This window comes from Pantherophis guttatus, chromosome 4, assembly GCF_059756535.1.
Source record: "Pantherophis guttatus breed Tessera chromosome 4, ASM5975653v1, whole genome shotgun sequence".
NCBI lineage: Eukaryota > Metazoa > Chordata > Lepidosauria > Squamata > Colubridae > Pantherophis > Pantherophis guttatus.
The window spans coordinates 153,630,310-153,647,861 of record NC_142066.1 but is presented as its reverse complement, the minus strand read 5'-3'; the positions used below and the strand labels follow the sequence as shown (position 1 = coordinate 153,647,861).

The following is a 17,552-nucleotide window of genomic DNA, read 5'->3' as shown; positions in this document are numbered from 1 at the left end:
TTAGTACAACTCTGCATTTCTAACAGAAGAATTTAAATTACAGATTATTTTTTGAAAAAAAAAAAACACACACACACACCTCATGTCTGAAAACTCATTTGCTGCACGTTGTATAAGTGGTCCTCGACTTACAACCGCAACGGAGCCCAAAGTTTATGTTGCTAAGTGAGACATTTGTTAAGTGAGGTTTGCCCCATTTTGCGATCTGCCTTGCCACAGTTGTTAAGTGAATCATTGCAGTTATTGTTAGTAACACAGTTGTTACGTGAATCTTTATTTATTTATTTATTTAATAAAATTTATATGCTGCCCTATCTCCGAGGGCTCAGGGCGGCTCACAACAATAAAACAACCAGTTAAAAATATGAAATACATAATATATAATTTATATTAAAAACTCCCAAATCTAAATCTGAAAGGAAGTTGGATTTTCTCTCTCCTATATGCAAGTGATTTGCCCCATCAGTGAGCAAACCCCATTCCCTTGTAGCACTGATAATATTATTTATTTTATTTTATTTTATTTTTTATTTTATTTCAAATTTATATACCGCACCTTCTCCCGAGGGACTCAGGGCGGTGTACAGCCAGATAAAAACATACAATACAAACCTTAAAAACAATTAAAAGGATATATATTAATTTTGCCCCAATTTAAGATAACAAACCAATTAAAAATATGTTAAAAAAATTTAGTTGGGTCATTAAACGTCTGCAAGAAAACAACCAAGTTCAGAGGGCAACAAGGACTTCACAGTTAAACCTTGATCTGTAAATATTTTCATCTATCGGTTTGAAAATATATGTTTGACTGAATATTTGAGATAGAGCTAACTTTCCCTGTGCTACCTGAAAGTTCAGAAACTGGCAGAAATTATTAAGAGAGATAACTCCCATCTCCAGAAGGGGTTAAAGCCAGGCTGGTCCAGATGTTGCCAACTGGAATTGGCAAAGATGACATTCTTCCTTTTTTTCAGATGGAAAAAAGTTCTGAAGTTCTTTTTATATCAGGCAAAGCAAATCCATTCAAGCGATCCGGTCATCCCTAACGTAAAAGCATCGAAGTGTAAAAATGATTGAAAAGCAATCCTGACATATACTGTTACATGAACTGTTGGGTTAACATTGACAGAGAAGGAATCCTGCACTGTGAATGCCCAGATTTAATGGCATCCAGGTCAAGCAGCTGCCAGCTTTGTAAACCCTTTCTGGACAAACACTGCCATTGCTTCCATTTGGATCCAAAAATGCCAACAATTGGGATTGATAGATAGTCCTCGACTTACAACGATTCATTTAGTGACCACTTGAAGTTATAGATTACACATCCCTAATTCTTCTCGTTTCTAAAGAGGCCAACTGAACCTAAGAATCTACTACAGGTAGTCCTCGACTTACAACCTTATTATTTTTTATTATTATTTTATTAATTATATTTCTATGCCACCCACTGTCCGAGGACTCTGGGTGGCTTACACCAAAGACAGTATACTAAATAGCATATTGCCCCCCAACAATCTGGGTCCTCATTTTACCCACCTCGGAAGGATGGAAGGCTGAGTCAACTTTGAGCTGGTGAGATTTGATCTGCTGATCTAGCAGTCAGCTGAAGTAGCTGCAGTACTGCACTCTAACCACTGCGCCACCTCGGCTCATTAAACCTTTCATTTAGTGACCATCCAAAGTTGCAATGACACTGAAAGAAGGAATTTATGTCCATTTTTCACACTTAGGGCTGTTGCAGCAACCGTGTGGTCACATTAAAATTCAGACACTTGGCAACTGGTTCATTTTTATGACAGCTGCAGTGTTCTCGAGGTCATGTGATCTGCTTTTGCGACCTTCTGACAAGCAAAGTCAATGAAGAAGCCAGATTTGCTTAACAACCATGTGATTCATTTAACAACTGTGGCAAGAAACATAATAAAATGGACTGCATTTTGTGTTGACTGCAGGAAGGAGCTGGCCTCAACTTACAATCATCCATATAGTGACCGTTGGATGTTACAACAGCACTGAAAAAAGTGACTTACAACCAGTCCTCAGACATATGACCATCGCAGCATCCCTGTGATCAAAATTTGGGCACCTGGGCAACCAGCATGAGTTTATGAATGTTGACATATCCTGGTCATGTGATCCGTATCATGTGATCGCCATTTGCAATCTTCATAGATGGTTTCCAATAAGCATAGTCAATGGGAGAAGCGGGGGAGAGAGGGAGGGGAGAGAGACAGAAAGAGACAGAAAGAGAGAGGGAGGGAGAGAAGGAAAGAGAGAGGGAGAGAGAGAAAGAGGAAGAAAGAGAGAAAGGGAGAGAAAGAGAGAGAGAGAGATAGACAGAGAGAGAGAAAGAAAGAGAGAGGGAGAGAGAGAAAAACAGAGGGAGAGAGACAGAAAGAGAGAGAAAGAAAGAGGGAGGGAGGGAGGGTAGGAAAGAGAGAGAGGGAAAGAGAAAGAGAGGGAAAGAGGGAGAGAAAGAAAAAGAAAGAGAGAGAAGGAGAGAGAAAGAGAGAGGGAGAGAGAGAGACAGAAAGAGAGAGGGAGGGAGAGACAGAAAGAGAGAGAGATGGAGGAAGAGAAGGAAAGAGAGAGGGAGAGAAAAAGAGGGAGAAAGAGAAAGGGAGAGAAAGAAAGAGGGAGAGAAAGAAAGAGAGAAAGAGAGGGAGAGAGACAGAAAGAGAGATGGAAGAAGAGAAAGAAAGAGAGGGAGAGAGAGAGAAAAAGAGAGAGGGAGAAAGGGAGAGAAAGAAAGAAAAAAAAGAGGGAGAGAGAGAGAATATCCTTTTGAATCAAGAAGGAAACCCATATCAGTTTGTGAGAACTTAGGCAAAAAAAATTGACGTGGCTAATGTAAACTGCTTCCTATGTTATTTTCAACAACAATAGAACAGAATAGAATTCTTTGTTGGCCAAGTGTGATTGGACACATAAGGAATTTATCTTTGGTGCATATGCTCCAGTAGTGGGTTCCTCTTACCTTCGCTACAGGTTCGGAACTCACTTCGCTTGCGTGAGGCGCTTCTGCGCATGAGCATAACCTTCTGCGCATGCCCAGAGCGCCCGTGATGACATCCGGGCGGGTGGGCGGAGCCTCCCACCACCGCCACTGCAGGTTCGCAGGAACCAGGGCAAACCGGTAGAAACCCACCACTGATATGCTCTCAGCGTACATAAAGAAAAAATAAAATACTTTTCGTCGAGAATCATAAGATACAACACTTAGTGATAGTTATAGGATACTAATAAGCAATAAAATCATACTAGGATACAATAAATGCAATATAAATTGTAAAGATATAAGCAACATGGATATAATCATAAGTGGGAAGAGAAAGGTACTAGTAAGGATGAGAAGAACTACAGTCTTAGTATTAATTTGACAGTGTTGAGGAAATTATTTGGAATTATATGGCGTTCGGGAAAAAAACTGTTCTTGTATCTAGTTGTTCTGGTGTGCAGTGCTCTATAGCGTCGTTTTGAGGGTAGGAGTTGAAACAATTTATGTCCAGGATGTGAGGGGTCTGTAAATATTTTCACAGCCCTACTGCACAGACTCATGCAGTATACAGGTCCTCCATGGAAGGCAGGTTGGTAGCCATTGTTTTTTCTGCAGTTCTAATTATCCTCTGAAGTCTGTGTCTGTCTTGTTGGGTTGCAAAGCTGAACCAGACAGTTATAGAGCTGCAGATGACAGACTCAATAATTCCACTGTAGAACTGAAGTGGCGTTCTAAGGACTGAAGTGAGATCAAATCTATCCATCCGGACAAAGCTGAGTCAAACCTAAACTGGCAGATTGGTTTTGCAACTCTAGATTCAATCAAGAGGCACTTAATGCCATGCAAAGCCACTGGAGCTGAAAAATTCACATATTAGTCAATACAAATGGTAAATTTGCAAGGAAGAAACCTCCAACACTCTCTGTCCGTAGTTCTCTCTGGGTCTCCTTAGATGCAAGAGATGCAACGTTCTCACTTAAAACACAAAAGATTCAGCTCAAATCAACCTGCTTTTCATGATGTGAAGATCCAGCTCTCTGGAGAAGACTGTGATGTTGGGAAAGTTGGAAAGAAAGAGAATAAGGGGATAATCACCAGCCAGGTAGATCACTTGGGGACAGATTCTCCTGGAGAATATCAATCCATCACTAAAAGTCAATATTGACCAGAAGGCATGTAATCAATCAATCAATCAATCAATCAATCAATCAATCAACATAATAGAGTAGAGTAGAGTAGAGTAGAGTAGAGTAGAGTAGAGTAGAACAGAACAGAACAGAACAGGATTCTTTATTGGCCAAGTGTGATTGGACCCACAAAGAATCTGTCTTTGGTGCATATGCTCTCAGTGTACATACAGTAAATGAAAAAAAAATACATTCATCAAGAATCATAAGATACAACACTTAGTCATAGGTTACTAATAAGCAATCAAATCATACTAGGAAGCAAACAGAACAATATAAATTGTAAAGATATAAGCAACATGATTATAGTCATAAGTGGGAGGAGATAGGTAATAGGAAGGATGAGAAGAAGAATAGTAATACAGTCTTAGTAAATAGTTTGACAGTGTTGTGGGAATTACTTGTTTAGCAGACTGATGGCATTCGGGGGGAAACTGTTCTTGTGTCTAGTTGTTCTGGTGTGCGGTGCTCTATAGCATCGTTTTGAGGGTAGAAGTTGAAACAATCTATGTCCAGGATGTGAGGGGTCTGTAGATATTTCACAGCCCACTTTTGACTTGAAGGCACATAATGAATCAGTCTAAATCAGCCAATCACCCAGCTCTCTTGAAAAGTCCATAATGTTGGATAAATGTGGTAGGAAAGAGAAGAAGAGGACAACCAGCAAGAGATGGGGACATGCTTGGAATAACTGAGGGCCAGGTTAGGGCTGAGTCATGAAGAAAATATTTTTATGTGGTGTGTGATACTAAGAATCATGACTCATATGATGCATTTAATCATTCCATGCAGACTTAGCTTTCTGGAGAAGTTCATAAGGTTGAGAAAGATGGAAGGAAAAATAAAAGGAGGAGGTGGAGGAGCAACAGAAAGTGAGATGGGCTTACTCATAATGATGATGGATGTGCCATTGGAAGAGCTCAAGGACTAAGCTGGGCCCAGATAACCTAGAGAAGACCTATGTGCTTACTAAGAACTGATTTGGACTTGAAGACACATCAAGGAACAATCGGTAAATCAATGCCCACCTATCTGAGAAGTCTATAAAGCTAGGAAATGAAGGAAAGAGAAGAAGAGGATATGAGCAGAAGATTTATAGATGTATTTATGGTGAAGATGCTGGAAGAGCTGAAGGATCAGGATGAGAATAGATCTTCCAGGAGAAGACAGTTTGATGTGGTCACTAAGAGTTGAGATGGTCCATAATCAATCAAAGATAGGCATTTTTTTGGCTCCCAGTGGCATTTTGGTTCTTAGAGGTAAGGGACAAAGGGAGCAGCAGTCCATGGGGATTGACACAAAGGAATTAAAAGCTGCAGATGTATGAAGATGATCAAGTGGAGATCTTGGACAGCTAGATCACCTACTGAAGATCAGTTCACTGGAAAAGCAAAGGAGGAAAAAACAAATTCTGAGTTCCTCTAATTCTAAATCCTGCTATTTTCTTTTCAGCCCCTTCACTAGGGGTGGCCATTGGATGCATCTTTATTGTCCTCTGGGACAGGGGTCTCCAACCTTGGCAACTTTAAGCCTGGTGGACTTCAACTTCCATTGGGGAATTCTGGGAGTTGAAGTCCACCAGGCTTAAAGTTGCCAAGGTTGGAGACCCTGCCCTGTTCTGGGCCACAACATAAAAGATTTCTGTGTGTATTTGTGTTTTCTCCTGCCCAGTGGTGCATGCATACCAGGGGTGAAATGCTCCCAGATCGGACCAGATCGCCCGGTCCAGTAACGATCTTGGTCATTGGTTCGGCGATCCGGTAGCAATGGAGGAGCAAAGCTCCACCCACCCGCTTGGATGTAATTTCTTCCTGGTTTTAACCAGGAAATAATGTGTTTTTTACTTTCTGCGCATGCGCAGGTTTTGCGCACACGCAGGTCTGCATGCTCATGTGATGCGTGTGGCGCGTGCACTTCCGAACCAGTAAGGAAGGTAAGTAGATTTCACCTGATGCATATATATATAACATCTGTGCATTGGGCTCCGTATGGTATTCTCTGGATCACGTGACCAGGAGGGTGGAGGGAGGGGCTTAGAATGGAGCAGATAGCATTATTTGAGCCATTGTCTATGTATCATTCCCATATAGGGGATATTTTTGGATTTTTTGTTTTTCTCCAGAAATCCTGGTCAGATCTTTCCCGTTGTCACATTCAATCTTTCTTTGGCCTGCTTCTCTGTATAATAACCATATTTGGACCCCTGTTCTGTTCAGTTTCTGAGAGCCATCCTGGAGATGGATGAACAGAGAGAGTTGGGAGCTTCTTTTTATATAGGTAGTCCTCAACATATGACCACAATTGAGCCCAACCTTACTGTTGCTAAGTGAGACAGTTCTTTTTTGCCCCACTTTACCACCCTTCTTGCCACAGCTGTTAAGTGTGGTTCGTTTAAGTTAGTAACATGGTTGTTAAGTGAATCTGACTTCCCCAACTTTGCTGGTCAGAAGGTCGCAAAAGAGGAACACATGACCGTAGGACAGCGTCATAAATATGAGCCATGTTGCCCAAGCATCCAAATTTTGATCACATGACCATGGGGACGTTGCAAAGGTCAAATAAGTGTGAAAAGGGGTTTTTTTCAATGCCGTTATAACTTCAAATGGTCACTAATGGAGCTGTTGTAAATTGAGGACTACAGGTAATCCTGAACTGATGATCACAGTTGAGCCCAAAATTTATGTTGCTAAGAAATTTGTTAAGTGCGTTTTTCTCCATTTTACGACGTTTGCTAAGTGAGTTTTTCTCCATTTTACGACGTTTGCTAAGTGAGTTTTTCTCCATTTTACGACTTTTCTTGCCAAATTTGTCAAGTGAATCATTGCAGTTGTTGAGTTGGTAACATGGATGTTAAATAAATCTGGCTTCCCCATTGACTTCACTTGTCAGAAGGTCTCTTTTGTGATCCCAGGACATTGCAACCGTCATAAATATGAGTCAGTTGCCAAGCATCTGAATTTTGATCACGTGACTGCAAGGATGCTAAAACAGTCATAAGTGTGAAAAATAGTCATAAGCCACTTTTTTCTGTGCTTTTGTAACTTCGAATGGTCACTAAGCGAACTGTTGTAAGTCGAGGACTACCTGTATCTGTAATTTCTGTCCAACATTCAGTTGGAGATGCCTCAAAAATAAATGCAGCTTTGCTCAGAACACGTAGTTATTCTCCCTTCTTATTCTCCACCTACACTAATCCAGCTTTGCATATGTGACTCAAAAACAGTAAGACATTTCGGATTCTTTCACAAATCGGAAGACCCTGTTCCAGTTTTCCATGTGCTCCTTTCTCAGCATAAACACTGAATTTTGTAAAAGTGCTAACCATTTTTCTTTTAAACCTACAGTAGTGGCCAAAATTGTGGAAACCTTTTGGGAAAAGTGTATTTTTGAGGTTTGATGGCTAATAACACCACTTTTTTTTTTTTTTTGAGTTTCAAGATAATCCAATTCCACTGCTGGAATGGCCTGGGAATAGCCCAGACCTTCACCCAATTGAAAATCTATGGAGCCAACTAAAGAAACTTGTTAGTCAGAAGCGATCCAGCAATAAAACTCAGTTAATAGAAGCCATCATTCAATCTTGGGTTCACATGATAACAGCTGCAGAATTAAAAGACTTGGTTCACTCAGTGGGAAGATGTTGTAAGGCCGTAATTCATGCTAAAGGTTACCCCAACTAAGTATTAACTGACATGGGGATAATTTTTGTATATCTCTGTTTTTTCTATGGTGATAATTTCTATATATCTCGTACGTGTTCCACTTTTGTTCTTTATACTGTAACTGCTATTCTAATAGCAAATCCTTCAGCAAAGTTACTGCATTACATTCTTGATTAAATTATCTTTCCATTGATATATAATTTTATGCTACCACTTCCCCCCAAAAAAGTGGTATTATTAGCTAGTTTTAGAAAATACACTTTTCCGAAAAGGTTTCCACAATTTTGGCCACTACTTTTTCCTATAAATCCATAGGACTTTTAATGATTCTGCTGAGTTTGCTGTAAACTGTTGTTAGTCCCTAATTTACAATCATAATGGAGCCCAAAATTTCTGTTGTTAAATGATACATTTGTTTTGTCCCAGTTTATGACCTTTCTTGGCACAGTTGTTAAGTGAATCACTGCAGTTGTTCAGTTAGTAACACGGTTGTTAAGTGAATCTGGCTTCCCCATTGACTTTGCTTGTCAGAAGATCGCAAAAGGGGATTGCAAAGTCCCTACAAGCAAAGTCAACAGTGGAAAGCCAGATTCACTTAACAACCGCATGATAAACTCAATAACTGCAGTGATTCGCTTAACAACTGTAGCAAAAAAAAAAAAGGTCATAAAAATTTATGAAAGGTCATAAAATCGCAACTCACTTAAAAACTGACTACCTCAGCAAGGGAAATTCTGGCTTCAGTTGTGTTCGTAAGTCAAGGACTACCTGTAATACAACAAATTTATGAAATGTTGGCAGCACTAAAAAAAGTGACTTATGATCCAGCCTCACTCTTATGACCATTGCATCATCCCTCCTGTAATTAGTGGGTTTCAATTTTGGACACTACTGGTTCGCATGTGCAGAGACATCCGGGGAATGGGTGCGTGGAGGCTCCTGCCGCCGCCGCCGGTTCGCCAGAACCTGGGCGAACTGGTAGCAACCCACCACTGCCTCTTATGGTCATATAATAAACAATCAAAGTGTTCGTTTAGCAACCAGGAGGCTGGAAGCTAACACATATAAAGAACAGCTACAGGATTTAGGTATGTCCGGTTTAATGAAAAGAAGGACTAGGGGTGACATGATATCAGTCTTCCAATATTTGAGGGGCTGCCACAGAGAGGACGGGGTCAAGCTATTCTCCAAAGAAACTGAAGGCAGCACAAGAAGCAACGGATGGAAACTAGTTGAGGAGAGAATCAACCTAGAACCAAGGAGGAATTTCCTGACAGTGAGGACAACTAACCAGCAGAAGGACTTGGCTCCAGAAGTTGTGGGTGCCCCATCACAGGAGGTTTTTAAGAAGAGATTAGACAGCCATCTGTCTGTAATGATATACGGTTTCCTGATAGAGCAGGAGGGTGGATTAGAAGTCCTCCAAGGTCCCTTCCAACTCTGTTATTCTTTAACCAGCATATATTTTACAGTAGCTGCAGTGTCTCTGGATCAGGTGGTTGTTTTCACAGTCTATAAGTCCGTGTAAAAATAGTGTTTCTTTACTTTGGCACCCTTAAGACGTGTGGACTTCAAATCCCAGAATTCTACAGCCAGGATGCTGGTTGCAGAATCCTGGAAGCTGAAGTCCACATATCTTAAGGTTGCCAAAGTAAAGAAACACTGAAATATTCTGTATGCCATCAATTTGGTGCAGGAATGTTAAATGCAAGGAAGGATGTAACAGAGAGAATTTGGGTCACATGTATGCACCCCATCTTTCCCAAAATTTCCTCATGAACTGTCATAACTATTATGATTATATTAGATTTGTATGCAACCTTTGTTATTTTATAAGTAACTCAAGTTGGCAAAGATACATAATAACAGACCTCCTTCCTCCTATTTTCCCAACCCATGAGGTCCATTGGGTGGAGATAGAGGAACTGGCTCAAAGTCTCCCAGCTGGTCTGGGAGACTCAGGCGGTACTAGAACTCAACGACTCCTGGTGATTGGCTCAAAGTCACCCAGCTGGCTTTCCTGCCTACGGCAGGACTAGAACTCACTGCCTCCTGGTGATTGGCCCAAGGTTACCCATCCAGCTTTCATGCCTAAGGTGGGACTAGAATTCACTGTCTCCTGGGACTGGCTCCAAGTCACCCAACCATCTTTCAAGCCTAAGTCAGGACTAGAATTCATCATTTCTTGGTGATTCACTCAAAGTCACCCAGCCAGTTTTTGTGCCTAAAGTCTGGAGCAAAATTCTATGTCACTGCATGTCAAGTGACGGTTGTGTAATTGTTGTATTTATACATAAACCTTCTAGTTAGTCATGTTGTCATTTGAATGAGCCACCCAAGAGGAAGTCAATTCAACCAATTAGCAGACAGGACTCATATCTCTGCACAATGTATAGTTGCTATGAGCCCATCTGCAACCATCTGCAAACTACGCTTACACATCAACCCCTTCGTAGCATAGTTATATGTTGACACCCACATATAGTTGCAGGCAAGTCTAATGAAGCTTAAGGAAGGTGGACTACAACTCCCAGGTTCCTGCTTTCTAGGCCGGCACCTTAACCACTATACCCAACTGGTTCTCCAGTTAACTATAATATATCTTTAACTATGAACTATGAGCTTATGTGAGCAAATGAATAAGTTCCCTCTTTGTGTCTTTATATTATAGATAGTCCTTGACTAAATGGTTGTTTAATGACTGTTCAAAGTTACAGCAGCACTGAAGAAAAGGGACTGATGACCAGTTTTCTTTTCTTTTCTTTCTTTCTTCCATCCTTCCTTCCTCTTTTTTTGTTTTTCTTTCTTTCTTTCCTTCCTTCCTTCTTTCCTGTTTCTTCCTTCCTTCCTTCCTGTCTTTGTTTTTCTTTCTTTCCTTCCTTCCTTCTTTCCTCTTTCTTCCTTTCTTTCTTCCTTCGTTTTTCTTTCCTTCCTTCCTTCCTTCCTTCCTTCCTCTTTCTTTCTTTCTTTCCCTCCCTCCCTCCCTCCCTCCTTCCTTCCTTTCCTTCTTTTCTCTGTCTCTCTAGGTAGTCTGCAATTTACAACAGTTCATTTAGTGACCGTTTGAAGTTATAACAAAACTGTAAAAAGTGACTTTTAACTATGTTTCACACTTATGACCACTGGAGCATCCCCATGGTCATGTGATCAAAATTTGTATGCTTGGCAACTGGTTCATATTTATGATGGTTGCCATGCCCAGGCGTCACATGATCCTCTTTTGCGGCCTTCTGTCAAGCAAAGTCAATGAGGGAAGCCAGATTTGCCTAATTCACTTAATAACTGTATTGATTCGCTTAACAACCATGGCATAAAAAGTCGTAACATGGGGCATGGCTCATTTAACAACAGTCTTGCTTAGCTATGGAAGTTTTTGACTCAATTGTGGTCATAAGTCAAGGATTACCTGTATTTCAGCTGTCAACAGACGCCAAGCACCAAACGTCGGATGATTATTTTTCTTGCTTTTTCCATCTTAGCAACCATCTCACCACCTTTCATTTAGACATGGGCTTGTTCTAGGTTTTACAGATTTTATATGCAACAGAAAAGCGGTACAGGTAATCCTTGACCTAAGACCATAATGTAGCCTTCCCATCATGACTGTAAGTTATGATGGTCATAAAATGGGTCAGTTACATGACTAACTTCATTTTGCAATCTTTTTTGTGGTGGTCATTACATGAATGCCAGGGTCATTCATCACTATGGACGTGGCTTGCCAAAAACTGAAAGTAAACTCTGGGTTTTGGCAAAACTTCAAACTCTTGCTAAGTGACCAGTTGTAAGTAGAGGGCTACCTCTATATTTAATGGTTTCCTGCAAGTATAAAGCCCCCCTCCCCCCCTTTTTTTTTTGCAATTGTAAAAAAGAAATGTATACACCCATTCTAAGTGCTGGTTAAGAATTCTGGAAGTTATAAATATATAATGTTTATAATTTTAATACTTTTAATTGGTCTCATCTCAAAAAGTACACCCTCCCAATATTCCCATAGATGGAATGACACCTGTACATGCTCAGAGAAACTCTTTTTTTAAAATCTGAAAATCCAGAGCTCGGATGGTACACATTTTCTAATGATAACCAGTTCAGAAATAACCAAAGGAAAAATGCTCTGCTCTACTAATTAAAAGCACTCATTCAGAGCCTTAAGTTTGTCCATATATACATTTTTAAAAGAAGGAAGTGGTTGTGTTCGCTCAGCATTCTTAATCAGGTCAATCAGAGGCAGAGTTTCCACAAAGATACATCCTGCCTAAATCTGGTTAGTATTAAACTTGCTTGTTTTCTATGGAAACTGAGCATGTTGTCTGAACCAGCCTGATTAATTAATAGATCATTCTTTAAATGCAAATGGGATCCTTTGGCCCCTAGTTTAACAAATCTTTGGGGCAATACCCAAAGGGCTACCTCGCTATTTAGAAATTCTAAATTTACCGGACTTGAACATTTTGACTCTACAAAAAACCACCTTACTTGGAACAGTTTACATCCTCCGACGATACCTTAACAGTTCCTAGGTCCTTGGTTAGGACTCGAGCTGCTGAGCTATTAACCTGCTTCAAAGGCTGTGAATCTCAGTAAATATTAAATAATAATAATAATAATAATAATAATAATAATAATAATAATAATACAAAAACAAAACAACAAAGGTATCCAGCCTCTTTTTAGTCCAGTGGTTTTTCCAAAACTACTATCCTCTGCAACAACTTGGCCTCCCACACCCCCCGCTAAAAATCCAAGATTCAGAAAGAGACTTCTCTTTGATATTTTTCTTTTTGAGACAGGAAAAAAAGGGGAAAGCTTTCATTTCCGATTCTATTTTAAAGATCAAAAGGGCAAAGGAAAAAAAAACTAAGTCAAAGTTCAGAACCCATCGCTAAGTTTTTTCTTCTCCGGTCTGAAACTTAACTATTTTACACACATACACATGCAGAGGCAACCGGACCTCTGGTCATGTGAAGAGCGCCTCCCCTGTTCCGCAGCAATGCCGACGCCAGCTGCGTCTCGCCAAAGGGGTCCCTTGGCAGCAGGTGGAAAAAGGAAAAAGAAGACTTTGCAAAGGAATAAAACGGGGCTCAGTTCGGGGACCTCCTTCCCAACCCACCCATGTTATAAGAGTGAAGTATTCTGAAAGGGGCTTCCCCTTCCCTATTTAGCCCCCTCCCCCACTTCCCGCAGAACGGCAGGAGCGCACCGGCCACTTACGGGCAGCACCAAAAAGGCGGCGGCGCGCAGAGCGCGGGGTCTCCACTGGCGCCGGGTCGGCCGCCCCATAGCATCAGTCCCGCTGCCCCCTTGCGTGGGCGCATCTCAGGGGGACCAGGACTGTTTCCCCCAGCTCCGAGGCTCCCGGCGTCTTGCCTCCCTCGCTCGTTCCCGCGGCGACGCGCTCTGCGCCCGCGGGTCCCGCCAAGCGACGGCGGCGAGGAGGCAGGCAGCCTGCCTTGAGCGCCAGTCCCTTTCCAGAAACGGAGCTCAATTCATTCGCAGGACTGCGCGGGGGCTTCTGAACATGCGCAGAGGGCATTCGCTCCCCCCCCACCCCCAGTCTCCTGAGCGGGGGAATAGTGCCGAGTTTCAGATTATTTTGGGGTGGGGTTGAGTGAGAAGTCATTGGTCACCAGCATCTCCGTTTGAGGATCGGCGGATGGAGGGCGTGCGCCTTTTAAAGAATCTGCAAACTGAATGACCTGTACGATGGCTCTTGAACACGTGCAGAGAACGGTTTTGACGGAGGTTCATCTGTTCTGGAAATGAATTTAAAGAACTTTATGTCTATGGAGATTCTCAGCCATCCAGGTCATGGTTGTCCCAAAGGTGCTGAACTGGAGAGGCTTCTTGGATGAGAAGCAAACTATGATATATTGAGACTTTGGGGAAAAGTGCAGAGAAGAGCAACTAGGTTTATTAAATGCTTGGAGACTATGAAGAATGGTTGCAGGAGTTGGATATGGCCAGTGAGAGAAAAGGAGGACTAGGGGAGACATGATAGCAGTCTTCCAATATCTAAGGGGTTGCCACAAAGAACAGGGAGTCAACCTATTCTCCAAAGCAGGGGTCTCTAACCTTGGCAACTTTAAGCCTGGGGGACTTCCACTCCCAGAATTCCCCAGCTAGCAAAGCTGGCTGTGGAATTCTGGGAGTGGAAGTCCTCCAGGCTTAAAGTTGCCAAGGTTGGAGATCCCTGCTCCAAAGCACCAGAAGGCAGGAGAAGAAACAAGGGATGGAAACTAATCAAGGAGAAGCAACCTGGAATTAAGGAGAAATTTCCTAACAGTGGGAACAACTAACCAGTGGAAGAGCTTGCCTTCAGAAGTTGTGGGTCTTTCATCAGTGGAGGCTTTTAAGAAGACTGGACAACCACTAGTCTGAAATGGTTTAGGGTCTCCTGCTTGAGCAGAGGCTGGACTAGTCTAGAAGACTTCCAAGTTCCCTTCCAGCTCTATTCTGATTGATTGATTGAAAAATGCGTTTAAAATCATAATATAAATGTTCTGATGAGGCTAATAAGCTGGGTTGCATGTTGACCTAGCTAAGCTATCATTTGTTTTAACCATGGTTTTATGAATTGGCCAGTTTTCTGGATTCAGATACATAACCATGCAATAAACCATGTTTTTGAGTCATTATCACACAGCTTATTATGTTTATAACTGAGAGTGATTTTCAAACTTTCTCTATTATATCCCTGTATTAGAAAAATAATGTAGAACAGGGGTGTCAAACTTGATTTCATTGAGAGCTGCATCAGGGTTATGTTTGACCTCGGGGATGGGGGGGGCAGGGGGGCGTGGCCAGCTCGACGTCACTCGTGTCGGGGCACCTGTGGTGAGCCAAGTGGTCTGCCAGCGAAAATGGGCTCCCAAACTCCGTTTTCGGCTGCAACGGCCTCCTGCGACCCTCTGCCAGTGAAAACAGAGCTCTGCCAGCAGCCAGCAGCCCTCCTGAGCTCTGTTTTTGCTGGTTGAGGCACCGTGGGCCGGTTCTTTTGTTTCCAGGGTGGCCCTGCAAGCCAGATCTAAGCACCCCGTGGGCTGGATCTGGCCTCCAGGCCTTGAGTTTCACACCCTTGATGTACAGCATTCATCCCAGTGGTGAAATCCAAATTTTTTTACTACCGGTTCTGTGGGCGTGGCTTGGTGGGCGTGGTGTGGCTTGGTGGGCGTGGCAGGGGAAGGATACTGCAAAATCCCCATTCCCTCCCCACTCCTGGGGGAAGGATACTGCAAAATCCCCATTCCCTCCCCATTCAAGGGGAAGGATACTGCAAAATCTCCATTCCCTCCCCACTCTGAGGCCAGCCAGAGGTGGTATTTGCCGGTTCTCTGAACTGCTCAAAATTTCCGCTACCGGTTCTCCAGAACCTGTCAGAATCTGCTGGATTTCTCCCCTGGTTCATCCCCTTGTATATTTTTATTTGTAAATGATATACATGTATTATAATACATGGATATGTATTATATCCATTATAAAATATGTGCTCTTAAATGAAAATTATAAAAAGGGGGGGGTGAGGGGAAGATGATATAAATAGACATTGTAATATTTTCTTTGGCTACAGCCTGATGCATACACCTCACTTTAGAGACCATTTCTGTAAAATGTCCCAAATCTTTCTGAAATGTGTTACTTTTTCCTAAAAATAACTGAATCCCAATGTACCAATTGCATCTTAGCTTAGTATGCAAAATGTACTGGATTACAGGCAATCCTCAATTTACAGCCACAATTGAGCCTAAAATTTCTGTTGTTAAGCGAGACAGTTGTTAACCAAGTTTTACCCTGTTTTTACGACCTTTACACCATAGTTGTTAAGTGAATCACTATAGTTGTTAAGCGAGTGATATGGCCATTAAATGAATCTGGCTTCCTCATTGACTTTGCTTGCCAGAGGTTGGCAAAAGGAGATCAATGGGACAATGCAACAGTCATAAATACATGCCAAGCTTCCAAATTTTCATCAAGTGACCTTGGGAATGCTGCAATGGTCATCTGTGTGAAAAAAGGATTGGAAGACTCATTAAGGAAGAAGAAACATCACTCTAGTTCTAGATGAGTAGAAAACACGACAGAGAAACTATCCCAGCTCAATTTTGCTTGGTATTTAAGATGGAGCACAGGTAGTCCTTGACTTACAACCACAGTTGAGGCTGGAATTTTGGTCATAATAAGACATTGGGGTTGCAAGTTGAGCCAACACATGGCTGGACTTGATTTAACCATCATTTTTACAATGGTCATTAAGTGGGTCACTGCAGTTATTAAGTAAATTATTATATAGTTGTGAGTCTGGAATCCCAAGTTATCCAATAGGTGTTTTTTTGCCAGAAAAATATCACAAAATGGCAAAAAAAATGTCACAGACATTTTTGGAAACACGGTTGAACAATGGGATGGCTGCTTTTAGGAGATGTTATAATCTTAAAAAGATGCAACAGGCGCCACTGGGGGTCTGTCCCCAGTCCCAAAGATGTCAAAACAATGACGCATATACAAAAATACCCCATTGTGTCATAACACTCAGGTAATCTGTGCAGTGATTTTAATGGAGGCATTAATGAGGGGGTGAAAACATGCCAAATTGTTAAAATCTGCAAAATAGCAGGAGGCTATGTCCACCATAGTTTCTTGATCTCAGCCCTTTCAGGAAACCCACCACAAAGTTTTCAGAAATCCTAAATTTTTGTGTTGAAGTAGTCCTCAATTTATAACCAGAACTGACCCTCAAATGTCTGTTGCTAGGTGAGACAGTTATTCAGTGAATTTTGCCCCTTTTTACCACTTTTCTTATCAGTTGTTAAGTGAGTCGCTGCAGTTAAATTAATAGCACGGTTGTTAAGTGAATCTGGTTTCCCCATTGACTTTGCTTGTCAGAAGGTGGGAAAACGGGATCACATGAAACCAGGACATAGCAAACTGTAATATATACATGCCAGTTGCAAAGCATCTGAATTTTGATCATGTGACCTTGGAGGAGGCGTGGGGGGGAAATGCTGCAATGGCTGGTTGGAGAATTCTGGGAGTTGAAGTCCACACATCTTAAAGTTTCCAAGATTGGAAAATGCTACTCTGGGTTCTTCTATGATTAGCCACCTGTTCTTTAAATATCCCAACAATGAATCTAATTTGGGTAGGCATTTAAAACTTGGCACTCGGTTTATTTAAAACATGAACCGCACTACTAGAAACATTTGCTCTTTGAACTTGTATGTGTGTGAGAGAGAGAGAGGTTTTTTTTCCTTTTGAGCAAAGGAAATAATTTTATGACAGAATCACTGAATGTCTCTGAGATTTGAACAAAACCTGGAAAGGAAATGTTTGTTTATAAGACATGGAGATACTGTACATATCTTCAATGACTTCGCTAGTAGCGATGAGTGGATGGTTAGTGGCTACTGCTGAAGCTTCTCTGGAATGTGTGAGAAGTTTCCTTTTAAGCAATGGCCAGGTTTTGGGTGCTATTGGTGCACCCTGGAGTAGAAAACAGGCAAAGGAATTGTACTTTCTTGAGGACTGATTCACACAACCTCAGATTATAGATTGTGGGTCAAAAGTGTGGTGAGATATCTCCTGGGGTCTTAACATAAGGTGTGTGCAAGACTACAAGCAAATGGAACATTTTATATTATATTATATATTATATTATATTCCATAAAACTGGTGTCAATTTTTAGAAAACAAATGGATACGGCT

The 17,552-nt window shown here is 41.6% G+C and overlaps 1 protein-coding gene across 1 annotated transcript in view; it reads right to left on the bottom strand.

The window, feature by feature from the left end:
- Positions 1-13,277, bottom strand: part of CRHR2 (corticotropin releasing hormone receptor 2) — a 146,137-nt gene extending 132,860 nt beyond the window's left edge. The window contains exon 1 of the mRNA XM_034401662.3: positions 13,065-13,277. Within this exon, the coding sequence (XP_034257553.1) occupies positions 13,065-13,133 (69 nt within the window). The 5' untranslated portion in view covers positions 13,134-13,277. The remainder of the gene's footprint in view (positions 1-13,064) is intronic.
- Positions 13,278-17,552: the final 4,275 nt, after the last annotated feature.